This window comes from Dermacentor albipictus, chromosome 1 (genome assembly GCF_038994185.2).
Source record: "Dermacentor albipictus isolate Rhodes 1998 colony chromosome 1, USDA_Dalb.pri_finalv2, whole genome shotgun sequence".
Lineage (NCBI taxonomy): Eukaryota > Metazoa > Arthropoda > Arachnida > Ixodida > Ixodidae > Dermacentor > Dermacentor albipictus.
This window is the reverse complement of record NC_091821.1, coordinates 57,493,260-57,514,437: the sequence shown is the minus strand read 5'-3', so window position 1 is coordinate 57,514,437 and position 21,178 is coordinate 57,493,260. Positions and strand designations below refer to the sequence as shown.

General features: G+C 45.5%; 1 protein-coding gene across 2 annotated transcripts in view; it reads right to left on the bottom strand.

Annotated features, from left to right (window-relative positions):
• The window catches only part of LOC135899364 (pancreatic lipase-related protein 2-like), a 42,916-nt gene that overhangs the window by 4,365 nt on the left and 17,373 nt on the right, over positions 1-21,178 (bottom strand). The window contains exons 1-5 of one of the 2 annotated variants that reach the window (XM_065428620.1): positions 19,906-20,048; positions 19,634-19,716; positions 12,837-12,965; positions 7,339-7,638; positions 2,483-2,735 (exon numbers count right to left, since the gene is read on the bottom strand). In XM_065428620.1, the coding sequence (XP_065284692.1) occupies positions 2,483-2,735; positions 7,339-7,638; positions 12,837-12,965; positions 19,634-19,711 (760 nt within the window). In that variant the 5' untranslated portion in view covers positions 19,712-19,716; positions 19,906-20,048. Of the gene's footprint in view, positions 1-2,482; positions 2,736-7,338; positions 7,639-12,836; positions 12,966-19,633; positions 19,717-19,905; positions 20,049-21,178 lie in introns of those variants that run through there. The other variant, XM_065428618.1, reaches the window with a different exon arrangement.

Genomic DNA, 21,178 nt, shown 5'->3' with positions numbered 1-21,178 from the left:
CAAGAGAATGTCGAAAATTAACTTTTGAGAAAAACAGTGTTGAAGTTTCCAATCCAAACCAATGTTCAACTACGAAAACAAGACCCGATATCTCTAAAGTTCACCAGGGTCATAGCATGAGTCCTGCTTAGAAGCTACAAGCTGCAGCTCGCCTTTATATTTCATCTGTTGTGTGTGTCACCTGTAGACTGTGTGTTGAAAGGGGCTGGTTGGTTCATCTTTGGAATAAAAAAAAAACAGAAACAGCGTGACACAGGCCGAGTGAGTAAAGGGCACAGGGCAGCGCTCTGTCCTATGCTCTTCACTCGCTCGGCCTGTGTCGCGCTGTTTAAATTTTTTATACCTGTAGACTAATGCGCCAAATTACTTTAATGTTGCTGGTTTAACAAAGAACTTGCGCGGTAATTTTATTTTTGCCAAAACGTTACCGTTAGTAAATCAGTACCGGAAGTACTTAAAATTTGTCTTAGACACGCTAAATTAACAAGCCCGAGCTCCAAATGACCAACAAACAAGCTGACGACTGGCAAAATGAAGCGTGTGAAATTGTGAGCTAACTCGAACAGCAGACGTCCTGCAGACCACTAGAGAAAATTTCAACAAATTCAAAAAAAAACAATTATGCCCGTAAGGCATTCTCATAACGGTCTCATATCTCTTAAGCCCAAACTGAATACAATAATACCGGAACGTAGCAACATTTTGGGTGAATTCGGGAACTTTTTGGAATGTAATGTTTTTGATTTCGGTTTGAAATGCATGAAAAATGGCGGCAAAAATGGTTATAACTTTTGAAACATATTTCTTCTGCTAAATAATCTCGAATAGACAGGATTTTTGGAAATGTAAGAAATAAAATAAAAGAAAAGCCAATTTAAAAAAATACGCGTTTTGAAAGGTGGTGACATACCTTAAGATGAATCTTCGCACCCATCAAGGCGTATACACGCCCAAACTTTATCGAACTTGTTCAGACTTGCCAAGTGTACATCCACAACAATCGCTACAAGGTACCCCTGCTAACATTAGCCAAGCTCTTGAAAGTTATGGGGTTTTACGTGCCAAAACGACTTTCTGATTATGAGGCACGCCGTAGTGGAAGACTCCGGAAATTTCGACCACCTGGGGTTCTTTAACGTGCACCTAAATCTAAGTACACGAGTGTTTTCGCATTTCGCCCCCATTGAAATGCGGCCGCCGTTGCCGGGATTCGATCTCGCGACGTAGTGCTCAGCAGCCTGACACCATAGCCACTAAGCAACCACGGCCGGTCAGCCAAGCTCTTCGTAATGAAATATAGCATATACGAGGACGCATCCAAGGGTATTCTGCCAGCAGTGACGTACCAGGAGGATTTTTCTTCTGCATAATTGAACTATCGATAATTAGACGAGATTAATTAACAAGCTTCTAATTACTGAATTGAGGGCGAATTTTGAGAGAAGAGGAATAATTGCGTTTTAAAACGCCCTGTTCAGTTGTTCTCAGTTTGCTATTTCTCGCATAATTATTTTTTCCCTTTATTAAGAAAACCCGCAAAATACGAAAGCAGCCGCATGATTACGCGATCGCGCGCCGCGACCCCAGCGGTCCCAGGCGTTACTCGTAAGAATGAGCTCTGCTCGATGCCTTAGCCTTCCTCCTCGATGCGGCTGTGCACTGCATTGGCTTCACGCGGAAAAGGCCGCTCGCAGTTCGCGCTGACCAATGCCAATTCGGATGCCTCGCCCCTTTCACGTGGCATCCGAGCCAGGCCTTAAGCCGGATTAGTTCTTTAACACATGCGTTAAACATGCGTTTCGATTTTTTTATGAAAGTAATTCCGCTCAATGGCTCGAATTTTGTTATCTGCAACAGGCGATTTTTAGAGATACCGTAAAATTTATAAATGACCTCCCCGTATTCTATTATGTACATGGGCGCTTTCGTGCAATGTGTGTGTTTATATTGCTACGACAGGTTTCGGTAAGGCGTGACCTTTCAAATAAAGCTCGAACTATATATACCGTATACTCAAAGGAGTACCTCGAGGACAGAATCTATTTTCGAAAATTCCACATGGACACGTGAGCGACCGACGGTTTTCGTGGCTGTGGCCAGATAGCGAAAAACGGACCTCCTGCATTCGTTTGCTTGCCTCTTTCATGGGCAGATGAGTTCTTTTTTTTATAACAAAAAAGAACGCTCAGAACGAATATCTGCCTATCTTCTAACAGCAGCTTAAGCGCCACTTCGCTCGTTCGTTTATCCACGGAAATTGACAGCAAATATTTCACTGAAAGTGTAAGTCTTTCAGACAAAAGAACTGGGATAAAGGAAGAAGAAAGAACGTTTCTCAAGACATCGTCATTTCACGTTGCGTCCTACGAGATCCCGAAAATTCCCTCAATACGGCAAAATTTCCACTGAAATAGCAGCTCCGGCGCGCACACCCGTTCCTTGTGCGTACACGTGTGTGTGCGCTTCAACGGTTAGGGCTCACCGGTGATCCTCCCTAAGCGCACGCCGGTCTGGTTGAGGAAGTGGCGACCAAGGAACCCAGTAGCCTGGCCGCCCAGGCTGTGGCCTATCACGTGCACGTCCTCGGGACTCAAGGTGCCGCGGTAGACGGACAACAGCTGCTGGAGCAAGAGCGAACCCTCGCGGCCGACGAGCGCTGTGTTTCCAGCCGACCGGATGTAGTTGGCCTGCTGTGAGCCGCCCCGCCAGTCCACCACGATCACGTTGCAGTCCTCCTGCGCACGTGGTTACAGTGTGGTGTCTGGCAAGAGTGCAATTTTCTGCCACTATTTAGCTGCTTATTGAGGATCGTAAGAACAGCTCCAAAGTGAAATGAGTTAGAGCCCGCACGCGGTTGACAATCCCGCACGAGAGAGACGAACGGAAAGATGATATAAAGAGAAAAAGAAGACTTGGCCACCAGGTAATGCGTGTGCTAGGAATAATGCCGAGCAGACAAGGGGCCTCACGAAAGCTAGACAACGTAAAAGAAAAATGATAATAGGAACACATTAAAGACCTTTATAGCGAAAATGACTTTGTTACAGCGTCTTTTTGTCGCATTATGGAGTGGTAAATCATGCTAATGCAATGGAGAGTGGCCGCCCGTACAGAGACAATATTGACTGCACTAGTGCCAGGGAGGGCTATCTATGGGCTTTTTTCGTAGTCGGAAACACCATTAGGCAATATCAGCATTGCGATAATAAAATATCCTATTCGTGTCTGATTGCTGCCGGGACGGACGCTGCGAAATGACTTTATTTTCTCACACAATTTCACTGGCTCAGAGGAGTACATTTGACTTTCCAAAGAATACACTGCAGTTACGAGTTGCACTTCGGCTACACTGACGCGAGACAACTCTCATCTGGTCGACACGTCACATTACTTTCATTATACAGGTCAAAAACGGGCCGTCGCCGCTGTACCCGGCTGTTGTATCTTGAGTCAAGAGCAGAATGTGAAGCGGTTTATTCAGTAATTTTATAATAATTTCAAGATACCTTACAGGACCCAAAAATGCATGGAGCGAGGGAACGGAAGAGGACATTATTTTAAGCAAATTTCAAAATATACAGGGCAATAAAATAGAAAGAGAAAGAATTGTACATGGCTAGGATTAAAAAAAAAAACGAGAAACAGACTTTAGTGCAAAGTACACAATATTATTATTGAAGAAGTATGTAAATGCAGCACAAATAACAGATACACAACTACAGAAAGAAAATGCAGCTGTTTCTAAAAGAAATGTGAATTATTGTGAAGGAACGAAAAAGCGATAAAGCTACGCAATTGCACAACCCCCCTCCCCCCGACAACAACAACAATAACAAAGAAACAAACGGACGTTTAATTGAAGGTTTATGTTCTTCCGTGTATGCGCTTCATGCTGTGGTGATTATGTAAGCGACGCGGAATGCTTGCGGCTGCTTAGAGAAGTAATGGAGATGGCCTGGTGCTGCGACGTTATTTATGAAGTAAGCATAAAAGGGCGATGCAACGGCGAATCTCTAATGGCTGGAGAGAAGTATCAAGTGTGATCTGTGTTATGCTCGAATGGGGCTGTACTGAATTTTAGAAGGTGCATTAAGTAGTTCTGATATGGGGACAATGTAAGTGATGCATGTTGAAGCTGCGGCTTGTTAGGATTGGGGGCTCAAACCCATCGCTCGTAATCAGTTGTCAAGATTGGAGTCGGGCATAAGGCTGTACGTCGTCCAACTTATCCACGCTGAGGACGTTGTTGAAGGGAAGGACTGCTTCTCATCGAGAACGAGGAATATGGGTTTATTTACAGTATCTAGATGCAGTTCATCAGTCTAGCATGACTGCGAGAGAAAAGTACATCAGTCTAACATGACTGCTTGAAAAAGAACACTGAGCAGCCGCACAACAGCGGTGTATAAACACTCGGTCCTCAATCGATCCCAAAGTGAGGGAAACGTTCGACTAGGCACCGTAGACAAGTTCACTGGGCACCGTAGGCGAGACGACCAGGCACCGTAGGCGAGACGACCAGGCACCATAGGCGTATTTTATTCCCCGAGCTGACCCCCGCAGCGCACCCGCCGGCTGCCCGTTATCTTGCGTCTTGATCGGCGCGTGGGAAGGGGTCTCCGTAGACGTTCCCGCGGCAACTCCCCCGCTCATAGCAGATCAGATCCGCGGTGGCGGGTACAGGCACAAAGCCTGCTCCGTCAAACTCGGCTCCAGCGACGAAGAGTCGAGGACGCGCGTATTGTCCACACACAGTCAACTTAGTGACGCCGTGGCTAGAGGTTTGTGGTGGCGTTCCAAGAAAACTTTGCCGCCGCTGTCGCAAACGGCTGGCGTTGACACCTCCGCAAGCCATTCTTAACAGCTGAAACTTGTATGTCAGCGGGCCGTTCTTAACAGGCTGTACTTTTGTTTGACTGGCCCATTTTCTCGTATTGCTAGGGGAATTCCGCAAATTATGTTCACGTACCCTAGTATCCTGGAAGCTTTGGCACAAATGGCGTTAATATACGCTGCCTATGAACGATTATGCGTGAGGTGAAGACTTAAATGTACGATAACACCTCAGACACTAGTGTGCTATCTATGGGGAATGACATGGCAGAATTGGCACGCTTACGGCCCCCCTCCCCCCCCCCCCCTGAAGAAGGTAACCTTACATTTAGTCGCGTTAGGTCCATTTTCCCTTTACTACACCAATTTAGATGAGTTTAAGGTTATCAGAAGAGTATAATTTTGGGGCAGTTGGGGAGTAATATTTGACTACGGTGAAGCGTGATAGCCTTACTTTGTCCCGTCTATGGCGCTTCACCACACTGAGAAAGCTTAAGGCCATTTTAGAAAGCGACATGGTCATCGATGGAATCAATTTAACTCAAAATGATGTTGTCGTCAGGAAAGATTCGTAGGTGACCATATATGTCGGAGGGCAAGTTGTTAATGAGTATTAGAAACAATAAACGGTCAAGAACACTGCCTTCAGGTGCACACCTCATGTTATGTCACACAGGGATGTATTAAAAAATTATTATTTGTATTATGTATTAAATTCAAAAAAGTATATTAAAATCGCTAACTCTTGTAAAATGCTGGCGAAAAAAAAAGAGAAAGAAAGCGACGAAGTCATGGCAGCGTAAGAGAATCTAGGCAAAGAGCAGATTTCGAAATCAAACGGGAATGTGCAACGCGGTCAGAAGCACTGATAAAGTATAAATATAGATGCAGTCTGCTCGCAAGATAGGATCTTTGTTGAAATGCAAGTAAGTCATGCATTCTTGCAGTTGAGTGCATCAAGAAATCCCAGTATCAAGAAGTAGAGAGGCAAGTGCTCGGTGAAGCAACTGGCAGGATACAACCGGCGTAGCGAAGGAGAAGCAGCGGAGTGGTGTTACAGAGTCTCGTCGAAGGAGGAGCGGCGGTGGGCGCGCTGGATTGCGCAATGCCCCCGCCCACCACAAAGCGCTATATGGAGGTGGCTGTAATAAAGTGAAAGCTGTGGTTCTCCTCGGTAAGTGTATGTCTGCGTGTTTGTACTATAGCGATAGGCATGGTCAATCCGTTGTGAGTTAATTCTATAACGATAGCTGTATGGTGTGTGAAAGTATACGCGGTGTCGCAGCTCACTTTAGAAAGAGTTTAAAGATATGCGAATGCCACGTAGCTGGACAGAACCGAGGTAGTGCTGTTTGCCGTCGCTTTGAGATGCTTAAATTATTTTTTCATTCTGCTTAATTAGATAATTATTCCAAATTATTTGATTAAGTTCTCGAAAATTATAATTCGATGAAAACTCTCAACGAGAAAACTGTAGAGCAACATGAAAAACTCCCGATAACGTTTTCTGTTGCTCAATACGTGCGACATAAAAGTGTTTTTTTCGAGCGTGAAAGAAGCCCGCGAATACATGCGAAGTGCCTCGAGTGGCCAGTCGCGTGGCAATTTTGCTTGCATTTTCGGGTTTCTTTCACGCTCGGAAAAGCACAAATTTTATGTAGCACGTATTGAGCAACAGAAAGTGGCATCAGGAGTTTTTCATTTCATTCTACAATTTTCTTATTGATACTTTTCATCTAATTATAATATTTGAGTAGTTAATATATACTTAGGACTAATTATCTAATTAGGCGGAATGAATAAAACAATTTGAGTATCTCCAAGCCACGGCAAACAACATTACCTTGGAAGCTGCGTGGTATTCGCATATTCTTAAACTCTGGCTAAAATGAGGTCGGCTACCATACATAATAAGCTCTGCTTTTTAGGCGGCCCACTATTTCGTAGAAGTCGGTCTTTGACGACCGCGAGGTAGAAGAGGTCATGCGGGTGAAAATAGGTAATCATGAAATGATAGTATCCCATAATGCTACCGCATTACATTCCGTCGAATGAAGCATGAGGACGCGCGAGCTCTTTCTTTTCTTTATTTTACGAGAGTGTTCCCGTAGTATATTAACGAATGTAATGCCTGCGGCGAATGAGGAGAACATAGACCACACATTGTGCCACTGTCCTCACTTTGACTTCGAAAGACAATCAATTTACGATGCGTTACGTCGACTAGATGATCTTCCATTATCCGTACGGACGCTACCGGAACACCGTCTCAACTGATCATCGGCCCATAAGGCAGTGGAGGCAATTTTGGGCTTTTCGAAAACGACAGCCTTGTGTGAGCGCCTTTGCCTGCATGACGCTGTCCGCGCCACCTGCACACATTCACCGCTGTCTAGCGGTTCGCGCTTGAGTTTATGCCGTTAGTACTTCCTCTCGCGTCGCACTACGCGCTCACTCCTCTGTTGAGATTTGCCAGCGGTGCCACGTGCATGCCCCGATGCTTACCAGTTTCAGGAGCGAATCTTTGGCTTCGAGTACCCACTCGCTGTCGCCAGTCTCGTGCCAGCCGTGGACGATCAGCTTCAGCGGCTTGCGCTCGCGGAAAAGGTTGAGCCGCTCGATGCTCGCCCGAGACCGGTAGTCGAGCCGCAGTGGCGAGTCGCGGTTCTGCCGCGAGTAGAGAAGGAAGCTCGTGTTCACTTTCTCCGGCGGATCGGGAAAGGAGAGCGGCACCGTCAGCGGGTCCCGAGTGCGGAAACAGCCCACGAACGGGTAGCAGGCGCTGTCGTTGCTAGTGTCTGTCACCTGCGGAGCAAGAGGGCCGTCAGTTACGCGAAACGAGACCCAGAAACACAGCAGCTGTATGTTTTCTTGTTCGTTTCTTTCTTGTTTTTTTGCGTGTGTTACGAAAACCGTACACTTTAAACATCTGCGGTACCAGCTGTATTGGTTTTCTGCTTATGAAATAAGGTTGTTATACTCCGCTTGCATGTAGTGTTTTATTTATGGATCTCGCATAACATTTCGCAAATATCTCCATTGTTTCGTGATCTCGAATGTAAAGCAAGAGCTGCCACCACCACCTGGCCGCTACAGATCGTTCTATACCAAATTTTATAATGAAAAAAAAACGAAAAGGAAGCAAACGAGATGAGATTGTGTGCCGATACGAGCGAATAGGAAGGCGCGCTGGAGTATACAGGGAGAGAGAAAATGAACGAACATTATATAAACTGGCGTAATTTCCCGTGGAGTTTCGACTGTCAATTCTTTTCTAGCTCATAAATGATCACGTATGTATTTAATTATTGCAAGTATATTGGCATGAGAAATATCTTCTACCGCATTTAAGTTAAAAAAGTAAGAAGAATGTGCCTTGTGCCTTCCCTATATATAGACAAGGCACATTCTTCCGGCTGAACCAGTGCTATGCTACTGAATGATGTGCATTTGAGAAACATGATGCTTTTTAGCGCAAGAACTCGAAAAAAAGAAAAAGAAAACAGAGAGAGGCAAAAGGAAAGTAAAGACGAGCGCTACTCGTGTTCATGACATGAAGTCATCCTCGTGTGTTTGAGAGCTCACAACGTTGCGGTCCGTTTTATAGAGTGGACGTGACAGAGCAAGCGACTGCATTAATCTCACTAAAACATTAAACCTAGGCATTCCTTGGTACCGTTTGCGCAATTCTGTTTTAAAGTGAATAGCTTTTCTTTAGCACGTTTTCAGCTCCAGTAGGGCACGGGAAAGAGAAGTTAGGGGTCCGGATGATACGTGGAACATATTTTATCTATGTGCGCGACAGCAAATCAGCAAGCAAAAAACAACTATATATACAAATGTTTTATATGTGATGTTCCAGCGAAGAAGAAGAAGACAGAAGAGACAAGAACAGGAGGGGAGGAGGAAGAAAAAGAGGTGATCAAGATGGATACCTGTAAATAAATGAGTGTATTTTAACTCGTACTTTATATTTGGTGCAGCCGACCATGTGGCTTGATGTGACGTTGGCAAGAAGAACAGATGGGCAGACGACCGTGAAGACCTACCAGCTTGATGGCGAAGATGCAGTGCTTCTTCGGGAATCAGCGACTTCATCGGAACTGCTTCGCATCATCACTGAGAAGAGTCAACTGAACGAAGCGGCCCTCGTTGAGAAAGGTGTGGTAAGAATCGATGCTTCCATGTCTGAATTTGAGGTTATGTTTCTGAGACATTCAAGCATAGATTCCAAGAACGAGACTGAGCACACGAATAACGCCTTATTGCAAGCGCTGTTTCAGCAGCAGACCACGCAGTATGAGCAACAGCGACTGATTTTCGAAGCAATTAGCGACTCACTACGAGCACAGAAACCACGTCAAGAAGAGTTCAAGCCCGATAGTTTCGATGGGGTGTCCAATGCCGCCAACTTGTGGCTCAGATTTTGTGAATACGCATGTGCGCAAAACCACTGAACGTCATTGGGCGACAAAGTGTGTAACATGCGCCGTTTTTTATCTGGCAATGCCAGAAAATGGTGGGACATGCGAATCGCAAGTCAATGACGAGATTCATGGCACAAGTGGAAAGATAGTTTTCTTTCTGCTTTTGAGCGAAATCCGGTTGACAGATGGGACGACGTAATAGCTTTCAGACACAGAGAAGGGACAGCCATGGATTATTTTTTCGAGAAGAGGCGTTTACTCTACATATCCGACCCTAATCTACCGGACTCTGCAATCCTTCCCCTGATAATTCAAGGCATGACTAGCGAATCGCAAAGAGAGCTTTGTGTACAAAGTCCAACCTCCACGGATGACTTACTTGCTTGCCTTAAGTATGTGTCCAGTGATTTTCTGATTGACGGTCCCATCCAAAGGCATAGTACTCTACCACTGAGCATTGACGCACATGGCGAAACGGTAGAATATTTTATTATCGAGTCCGACCAATGTGAAACGACGGAAAATGTATACCTTCTGAAGTCAAATCTCTTATTTGTTAAAATGATGGTAAATGGAAAAAGTCTGGACTCCCTGGTTGATACTGGAGCATCCGTAAGCCTGGTAAATCAGGAAATATTCCAACCGAGCAAAGTGTATGAAGGAAGAATAGTTAGTGTTCAAAGCTATGATGGAAAAACTAGAAGGTTGCAACACTGGGCAGAAGTAGAAGTTGAATTTGGTGGACATCACCTGAAAGTAGATGCCCTTGTCATGCAGGATGTTGACTTCCTGCTTATTTTATCTAGACCTGATATGAAGCGATTGAAGATGAATATTTCTTGGGAGAGACGAAGTGACTATTGAGGGATCATTTAAGCCTAATTTGTGTGGAATTGAAAATTCACATCGAAGAGTTAGAAATGCTGATGAGATACTGACAAATTTTCCCGAACTTATTTGTGTTGAGACGTACCCGCCAGCAGCAGATGTCTTCGAGGTACCGTTTAAGCTTCGTGACGTCACAGTAATGCGTAAAAAGCCGTACAGTCCCTCCTACGAGAAAAAGGCCTGGCTAAAGGCCGAGCTGCAGCAAATACTAAATGCTGGTGTTATAAGGCCTTCAACATCCACTTTCGCGTCACCAATCACCATAGTACCGAAAGACGATGGCTCATTTCGCCGTTGCACAGATTACCGGCAGATAAACGGCCAGACTGATTTGTTTCCTTTTCCCATGCTCCGAATAGACCAGATCATCAATGAAACTGGTGGATCAAATTTTTTCTCTCGGATCGACCTCTGTAAAGGATATTGGCAGGTGCCACTACAAGAAGATTACAAGCAGTACACTGCTTTTGTAACACCTTTCGATGTGTACGAGTACAACCGCTTACCATTCGCTTGGAAGAATTCTGGAGCTTGGTTTCAGAAAATGATGAATGGCATTCTTGATGAGTTCCTGGGAAAGTTTTGTAACGTATACATTGACGACATCATCATATACTCACGTACAAGAGAAGAACATGAAAAACACCTTTCATGCGTGTTAGAAGCCCTCAGCTAGTCAAAGTTAAAGATTAACAAGAACAAGAGTGAATTTTTTCAGACAAATGTTGTCTTTCTAGGAAGAGTTTTTGACGGCAAAACTAAAACAACCAAAGAGGAGTCTATACAAAGGATGAAGAAGCTCGTCAAGCCATATGACCTACACTCACTCCGTGTTTTCCTCGGACTCGCCGGTCATTTTCGTGCGTTCATTAAGGAATACGCCGCAAAGACACAATGCCTCTCCAAGCTGACGCAAAAGGATGTGCCATTTATCTGGAGTGAAGAGTGTGAGAAAGCGTACGAGTACCTTGTTGAAGCTATATCGTCGGATCCTGTGCTTGTGCTACCTGACTTCAACAAGCCTTTCGAGCTGTGCCCGGACGCTTCACAATATGGTACAGGGGCCGTTCTATATCAACGAGACGCAAAGGAACAGCAAGGACGCCAACTCAAGGTGATTGGCTATTATTCTTCTACGTTCTCAAAAGTTCAAGAAAATTATACGACCACAGAAAAAGAGGCTCTGGCTGTTGTGATGGCACTCCGGTATTTCAGAAGCTACATAGAGGGTCGTCATTTCCGGCTTTTCACTGAGAACCGAGCGTTAACCTACCTCTTGGGATTAACCCAGCCTAAGTGCAGGGTGGCGCGTTGGATAAGTGAAATACAACAGTTCACTTTCGATGTAAGCCACCGACCTGATGATAAGCTTCTTGACGCAGATGCTCTTTCCAGGCTTCACATCACAGAAGTGAGAACATCTGATCATGCACACGTTTACAGCTTGTGGGAAGGCACCGAAGACCTGACTTGCAATAATGGCAAATTTTGCGTGCCAGAAACTTTGGTGAAAAAGGTTTTGAAGCTGTACCATGACAGCCCAGAGTCAGGAGGGCATGATGGATTCTGGAAAACTTATTGGAAGATAAACAGTCGATTCATCTGGAAAAATATGAAGGAAGATATCAAGAACTACGTGCAAACCTGTCACCAGTGCCAAATTAACAAGACCAAGTATCGCCCAAGAGGGAATCAAATGGTCATCGCTAATCATTCCCAAGTACCATTTTAAGTAATTCATCTAGATTTTGCCGAAATAAAAAAGCGAGGAGAGGGAGTCAGTAAGACCCAAGCATTCCTTGTCGCAATAGATGAATGCACACGCATGGCAGCTGCAAAGCCAGGAAAGGAAGACGCCAGTTCTGTTTTGACGTTACTGGAGCGGAATATGTTCAAGAACACCAAGGTAGTGGTCTCCGACAACGGGCCAGCTTTCCGCAGTAAGAAGCTTCAAGAATGGGCCCGTGATAGAGGAATAGCCCTGAGATTTGCCACACCCTACCATCCAGAAGGAAACGGCCTAGCTGAGAGGCTCATTCAGGATTTGAAAGCATTCATCGCAATTTACCATGATTTCCGTGGAGGATGGAAGTGTGCCTTGGAAGCAGCAGTCAGGCACCACAATCATTCTCATACCATGGGATTAGGTGCACGCCTAACTTTGCTGCATTAGGTGAAGCAACTTGGCTACCGGCAGACTACGACCTTGGAATCGTTGGGAAAGTAGACCTGCAGGAAAGACGCAAGACAGAAGAGGAGCTTGCACGCTACAGATCAACCATGAAGAGACACTTCAATCTGCGACATAGCTCGAAGATGCCTGTAATAGAGCCTGGAGATACAGTTTTAGTCCGGAGGAGTTTAGATGGACCGAAGTCCAGATTTTCTGGGCCCTACACAGTGATAAAGACCATCAAGCAACAAGGAATTTTGAAATAGCTACACTATTTGGGACCGGAAGGAAAAACTGAAATAGCAACAGTGGGAAATGTCATATTCTATCATCCCAGGAGGGATGAAAACCGATGTCCGGGAGGATGTGATGTTCCGGCGAAGAAGAAGCAGACAGAAAAGACAAGAACAGGAGGGGAGGAGGAAGAAAAAGAAGTGATCAAGGTGGATACCTGTAAATAAATGAGTGTATTTTAACTCGTACTTTATATTATATATACGTATTTTCATTCTTACATTGATGGAATCCGCGAGATTTCCTGGCAATACGCTGTCCACGAGCTCAACTGAGGCGCCAATGAAGCGGGCTGCTTTTCCAGGCAACTTGATGCGGCCATCCACGTCACCGTCGGTGGTTTCTGGAGTCTGCAGATTGTGAAAAAGTGATAATTTTTGAAGACAATGGTATGTCCACGTAAAGCGGAGGCTTCAAGAGCGAACATCCCGCTATGCCTGTACAGGGTCTTGAACAAGGCATTCCCAAGCAAATTACGCTTATCAGAGCTCTCGAAGCCTTCACAGCATGGACTAGCCATACTGCGAAAAATGCAGGTTTCTTCCACGCACAGGTGACGGTGGCAGCTCACTTAAACTCGCATGCCTAACAATACTGATTTATATATTCGGACATCGTGTGAGGTCTCCTGCGCATATACTTTCCCCATATGCATTGTTGAAGGATATCTGGGCCTTTGGCTCACAGAACGGTCAAAGGATCAGAGAACCTTACACAAAAAAGCTATACGTGCACTAGTACAGAACTTGAAGTGCACCGGTTTGAGAAACCACTTATAGTTCTCCTGTGCGTCCTCCCGCGTGCTCTCAGAGCTAACTCTCTTCCTCGTTTTCTTTTTCTATTCAACGTTTTCCTTAACCGCAGTGTAGGGTAGCAAACCGGATGCTTGTCTAGCTGACTTACTTGCCTTTGCACTCTCTGCTTGTTATCTCTCTTCTCTAGCCTTGCCTTTGAATGGCGTCAATTCTTATTCTTTCTCTCTCTCTTTCTCTTTTCGTATCCACGCTGCACATACGGCTTTCCGGAGTCCTATATAGTGCAGTGGTTTCAGTATTGGTTTAGAAATCAAGACGGTTCTAGTTTGCCGCTGCCAGATAGAACTTTATTAATTTATTGCTTGCTTGTTAACGGCTATTACCGCTGCATCTGAAGATTCTCGGTAACGTGGAAAACGATGAAAGGGGATTCAACCTATTGTTGACGTCACTGAAAGGCAGTCTTTATGGGCGAGATAAGGGTGAGATAGAGGTGAGTCACTGCGCATCACACTCCATCACGTCACCCCTCGCGTGAGGGAAGCAGGGGGACCGTTGGATTCTTAAATTTTATGATTGTACTATCTACGTGATTAGCACACATTTTACAGCACTACTGTCAAAATTGGCCCACATTTTGAATTATGATAACGTGCTAATGAATTTTAAATAATTTGCGGGCTTTTACATGCGAAAACTACGATCTGGTTACAAGGCATGCTGTTGTGGGGGAAAACCGTCGGCGGCGTAATGGTTACAGTATCATCATCATCATCATCAGCCTGGTTGTGCCCACTGCAGGGCAAAGGCCTCTCCCATGCTTCTCCAACAACCCCGGTCATGTACTAATTGTGGCCATGCCGTGCCTGCAAACTTCTTAATCTCACCCGCCCACCTAACTTTCTGTCGCCCCCTGCTACGCTTCCCATCCCTTGGGATCCAGTCCGTAACCTTTAATGACCATCGGTTATCTTCCCTCCTCATTACATGTCCTGCCCATGTCCATTTCTTTTTCTTGATTTCAACTAAGATGTCATTAACTCGCGTTTGTTCCCTCAGCCAATCTGCTCTTTTCTTATCCCTTAACGTTACACCTATCATTCTTCTTTCCATAGCTCGTTGTGTCGTCCTCAATTTGAGTAGAACCCTTTTCGTAAGCCTCCAGGTTTCTGCCCCGTACGTGAGTACTGGTAAGACACAGCTATTATATACTTTTCTCTTGAGGGATAATGGCAACCTGCTGTTCATGATTTGGGAATGCCTGCCAAACGCACCCCAGCCCATTCTTATTCTTCTGATTATTTCCGTCTCATGATCCGGATCCGCCCTCACTACCTGCCTTAAGTAGATGTATTCCCTTACGACTTCCAGTGCCTCGCTGCCTATTGTAAATTGCTGTTCTCTCCCGAGACTGTTAAGCATTACTTTAGTTTTCTGCAGATTAATTTTTAGACCCACTCTTCTGCTTTGCCTCTCCGGGTCAGTGAGCATGCATTGCAATTGGTCCCCTGAGTTACTAAGCAAGGCAATATCATCAGCGAATCGCAAGTTACTAAGGTATTCTCCATTAACTTTTATCCCCAATTCTTCCCAATTCAGGTCTCTGAATACCTCCTGTAAACACGCTGTGAATAGCATTGGAGAGATCGTATCTCCCTGCCTGACGCCTTTCTTTATTGGGATTTTGTTGCTTGCTTTATGGAGGACTACGGTGGCTGTGGAGCCGCTATAGATATCTTCCAGTATTTTTACATATGGCTCATCTACACCCTGATTCCGTAATGCCTCCATGACTGCTGAGGTTTCGACTGAATCAAACGCTTTCTCGTAATCAATGAAAGCTATATATAAGGGTTGGTTATATTCTGCACATTTCTCTATCACCTGATTGATAGTGTGAATATGGTCTATTGTTGAGTAGCCTTTACGGAATCCTGCCTGGTCCTTTGGTTGACAGAAGTCTAAGGCGTTCCTGATTCTATTTGCAATTACCTTAGTAAATAGTTTGTAGGCAACGGACAGTAAGCTGATCGGTCTATAATTTTTCAAGTCTTTGGCGTCCCCTTTCTTATGGATTAGGATTATGTTAGCGTTCTTCCATGATTCCGGTACGCTCGAAGTCATGAGGCATTGCGTATACAGGGTGGCCAGTTTCTCTAGAACAATCTGTCCACCATCCTTCAACAAATCTGCTGTTACCTGATCCTCCCCAGCTGCCTTCCCCCTTTGCATATCTCCTAAGGCTTTCTCTACTTCTTCCGGCGTTACCTTCGGGATTTCGAATTCCTCTAGACTATTTCCTCTTCCATTATCGTCGTGGGTGCCACTGGTACTGTATAAATCTCTATAGAACTCCTCAGCCACTTGAACTATCTCATCCATATTAGTAATGATATTGCCGGCTTTGTCTCTTAACGCATGCATCTGATTCTTGCCAATTTCTAGTTTCTTCTTCACTGTTTTTAGGCTTCCTCCGTTCCTGAGAGCATGTTCAATTCTATCCATATTATACTTCCTTATGTCAGCTGTCTTACGCTTGTTGATTAACTTCGAAAGTTCTGCCAGTTCTATTCTAGCTGTAGGGTTAGATGCTGTCATACATTGGCGTTTCTTGATCAGATCTTTCGTCTCCTGCGATAGTTTGCTGGTATCCTGCCTAACGGAGTTACCACCGACTTCCATTGCACACTCCTTAATGATGCCCACAAGATTGTCGTTCATTGCTTCAACACTAAGGTCCTCTTCCTGAGTTAAGGCGGAATACCTGTTCTGTAGCTTGATCTGGAATTCCTCTATTTTCCCTCTTACCGCTAACTCATTAATCGACTTCTTATGTACCAGTTTCTTCCATTCCCTCCTCAAGTCTAGGCTAATTCGAGTTCTTACCATCCTGTGGTCACTGCAGCGCACCTTGCCGAGCACGTCCACATTTTGTATGATGCCAGGGTTAGCGCAGAGTATGAAGTCTATTTCATTTCTAGTCTCGCCGTTCGGGCTCCTCCACGTCCACTTTCGGCTATCCCGCTTGCGGAAGAAGGTATTCATTATCCTCATGTTATTCTGTTCCGCAAACTCTACTAATAACTCTCCCCTGCTATTCCTAGTGCCTATGCCATATTCGCCCACTGCCTTGTCTCCAGCCTGCTTCTTGCCTACCTTGGCATTAAAGTCGCCCATTAGTATTGTGTATTTAGTTTTCACTCTACCCATCGCCGATTCCACGTCTTCATAGAAGCTTTCGACTGCCTGGTCATCATGATTGGATGTAGGGGCGTAGACCTGTACAATTTTCATTTTGTACCTCTAATTAAGTTTCACAACAAGACCTGCCACCCTCTCGTTAATGCTATAGAATTCCTGTATGTTACCAGCTATATTCTTATTAACCAGGAATCCGACTCCCAGTTCTCTTCTCTCCGCTAAGCCCCGGTAGCACAGGACGTGCCCGCTATTTAGCACTGTATATGCTTCTTTTGGCCTCCTAACTTCACTGAGCCCTATTATATCCCATTTACTGCCCTCTAATTCCTCCAATAGCACTGCTAGACTCGCCTCACTAGATAGCGTTCTAGCGTTAAACGTTGCCAGGTTCATATTCCAATGGCGGCCTGTCCGGTTACATGGTTACCGGCCTGCGGTTAGTATGGTTACAGTATAGGGCTCTTCAAATCCGCCCGTCAGATCATTTTATTTATTTATTTATTTTAGAAATCACAGTTCTAGCATAAGGGCGAAGAAATGAATGCGATAGAAACATATTAAAGGAATTAAGAATCGTAGCTTTAGTGACGCTATGAGCTCACGCACCGTATCACGCATGTGCATGGACAGAGAGAACAAGATGATCGCGAAATGCACGAGTGAGTACCACAGGGTCTTGTCGGCGTTGTCGCCTTGCGTCAGCTTCGTGTTCCCGTGCTGTGACATGCTCACGGCTGGCACGATGCAGGCCCGCTTGGCGCTTGTGAACTGCAAATCTTTCTCGACGTTGCCGTTAAGCCTCGGCATCCTGTTTCCGCAGCGGTGTGTATAGGCGTTGAGCTGCAGCGTGCGCCGCGTACGCAGCGCCACGTTGTTCCTGCGTCTGGACCACGGAGTGGTCTTCGCGCGTTTGCGGGCCCTCCTTACTTCAGTGCGTTTTTCGTTCCGCTGCAACTTCTCGGCTAAAGCTCTGAGAGCCCGCGAGGTATGTTTGTGCGACGTGAGGAACGCTGTGCTTTGCTGCGGAAACCCCGCACGCGCAGGTACTACGATGGCTACTACGTGTGGGAAAACGGTGCCACAAGCTGGCAGGGCCTGCACAGTCTGTGTTGTAATTAATTTAAGTAAACTAAGCTGTCTAACGTGAGCTCTTACAATACAGCTTCTTCTGAGCACCAATGTACGCGATTGGAACACGAACATGCCTATAGACATCTTTCACTACCTGGCGTTCAAATTCAGACGCAAATGGAAATCGTACAGTTATTGCGAGTAATATTCTTCACAAAGTGTAATAAAACAAAAAAATCTACATTTTAACCATTAGAATTCTTAGGGTACTTCATGCACTTCTTGGAGGCTGGCTGGCTATCTATCTATCTATCTATCTATCTATCTATCTATCTATCTATCTATCTATCTATCTATCTATCTATCTATCTATCTATCTATCTATCTATCTATCTATCTATCTATCTATCTATCTATCTATCTATCTATCTATCTATCTATCTATCTATCTATCTATCTATCTATCTATCTATCTATCTATCTATCTAACTAACTAACTAACTAACTAACTAACTAACTAACTAACTAACTAACTAACTAACTAACTAACTAACTAAGTAACCATCTTCCCGTAAACCTGGGTGTCTGGGCAGTTCATGGTCGAATGAGGACCATGTCGGGTTGACGAGCATACTTCTGAGGGAACGGGATTCGAAACCAATCGTCGGACCAGCTTGAGACACTGGGCATGCGTCACTGTGTACCTACTGCCGCTCTTCAACGAACCTCCTTGACGCCGACATGGAGATGCGGGACTCGGTATATGGCATGGGTATTGCCGCTCCTCAATTAATTTCTTTCACGCGGACTTGGAGCATTGTGGATGTGCCCCTCCGTCTGCGCTGCTCTTCGACCAATCTCTTTGATACCAAACTTGGTCACGGGGCATGTGCTAATAAGTGTCTGCCATTCTTCAATGAACGCCTTTGACGCCAACTTCGCTAACTAGGTAACTTCTACCGGGACATGCCGCTCTATAATGACGCAAGCAATCTCTCTTTAGATTTCTTCGGTGCTGGGCGGAATCGAACCTGCGCCGTGCGAGGACTTTACGACGGCGCCGAAAGGCGGCGCAGCGTGTGCCGGGGAAATCAGCGTGCAGCACCACCAGCGCATACTATAGCGGGAGAGGAGCCCGGCTCATATTCACAGGGCGTTTCGACGGTGGCAATACATTGTGCCGCTATATTGCTTTTACGCTGGGCACATTAGCGTCGACACACAGCGTTAGATAGGTTCTGCCTATGTTTTTTATGTGTAATTATCAACGACGGCAAAAAAATCACGTGGAGCGTTCGTATAATTGATATTGCATTAAAACGGAGCCAAGCGTCTCAGCGCGCCGGCTTGCATGCGGGAGATTCTTAAGGATGACTCTTTCCGTCTGCTGAGGCATGTGCACGCGGCCTTATGGTTGGAGCATTGGGCTCCTTTGCTAGGGGTCCTCTATTCGAATCCTGCCATCGGACAATTTCAATTATGCGTATATATATATCATCATCAGCCTGGTTACGCCCACTGCAAGGCAAAGGCCTCTCCCATACTCCTTCGACAAGCCCGGTCATATATATATATATATATATATGGCCGCCGTGATGTTTCGGGTATATATATATGCCCGAAATATCCCGGCGGCCAGTGGTCTCAGGGGCGCATATACAGCAGCATGTATCCGCCCCCATTTGTAGGCAGCGCTATCTCCGGCAGCGGCCCGTGAAGGAATGACAGAAACATACACGATACGGGAGAGAGACGGTAACAGGCTAAGGAAGGTCTTTAAGACTACAATATGCAAACAACACACATATACACAAGCAAGAGCACCTATAAAACCGTAGAAATAATGAAATTGCTCCTTCCCTCCACAGGTAAGCTAATTGGCTAAAAGCCAGCTTCGACAAATGCTGTCCATGAATGCGTGTAACGCATGCATTGACATCACGTCGAGGTCAACGCGTGCAAACAATCGCTTGTAAGAAAAACTTACGTACCGTAAGGTCAGGGTGGTTGGCATTACGAACGCCTGCTCCATACGCGATGGCAGCGCACAGTAGCACCAGTAGAGTCATGGTAGCTGTGGGCAAATGGAAAGGAAGGAAGAGGGATAAAACATAAGCTTTACGCAGCTTGGCAAACAAGATTTGACCAAGAGTATTTTACAATATAAAGCCGAATAACTGCTGCTGCAGTGCCCTGCATTATTTCAAGAACGAAGCGCGGGTATCGAGGGACGTCGCCCCGACGCGCACTATAGATAGCTTACATTTAGGAGAAGTTCCTTGACGTCAGGTAAAAATCGGCGCATGGCTATCGTTGCATGTTGTCAGTCGCTCTTCGAACTACTGGCTTTTTGAGCTGAAAACACTCATTAAACGAGCGCTTTTGAGCTTGCAAGCAGCTCGGCATCGCCATTGCGGTGAGAAAATGGCCCCTTTTCTCAAACCGAGCTGCACGTGCACGAGCAGCATTGTATAAGCACAAAGGCGAAGTATTTTCATCTCCGAGAACAAATGGCGACGTCAGATTGTCACGTTGAGCAAAGAGCGTGGAGAAAATTCCCTGCTGTTCACAAACACCCCGTAAAAATGCCGGGGAAAGAAAAAAAAGGAGCTTGCAGTTTCGTTTCGTGTTGAAATGTACGAAACAGCACTGCCCCTTCACCATGCAACTGCGTCCTTATGACCGTGTCTGTATTAGATTATCACAATGCCTTTAACACTTGGAAGTTTCACCGCGTGAACCTCCCTTCATCTCAGCGCAGTAAGCGCGAGTACATTCGCACGCATCGGTAGCACACAGGGGAGCGATTATGGCTCAAATGGTAAGAGGCAACCACATAAAACGTATTTCCGGCGTATTCTTGGCGAGACGTCAACACACGCATTGAACGCTCGATGCGTGATCTCCACTTTGTAATCAGAGTTTAATCGCATTTTGTGCGCTTGCAGCTTAAGGCCACCACCACGTATATTATCCGTCTAACGCTCATTCAACATGGTCTGATCATCGCCACCACCACCACCAACACCACATAACCGGAGTAAGCGGTTTGCCTGCCTGCTTGTTCGCTTATAATATACGGATATTTGAATAACCGTATACATTGTTTCTTTCTGTATAGATATTGAAGTTGTTTGAATAGCTTTACTCCGTGGTACGAACGTCGAACAAGAAAGCGACGAATTACTTCCAGCGTATACGTCAACACTGCGCGTGGATTTGAGCAACCTGCATTGCAAGGCCACGTGCACAGCCGGAGCTGCCGGGATAAATTTGTTGCTGTTCTCATCTTCACATCGCCAGTTAGTATTCTTCACATCACCACTACCATCATCTGCAGCGATATGGTATTATTCGCCCGGTGATGAAGGCACCCGCGATGAAACTAGAGCCTGAGTGCACAGTTCATTTCATTGAAAGCGGTTCGTATAGATGTATATCTCAACGATTATCCGAACTGGGACACCCAGCAGAGCTCGGTGTCTGCTCGTTAGAGAGCATTATTTCTCGATTCCAGGACCAAAGGCCAGATGCCG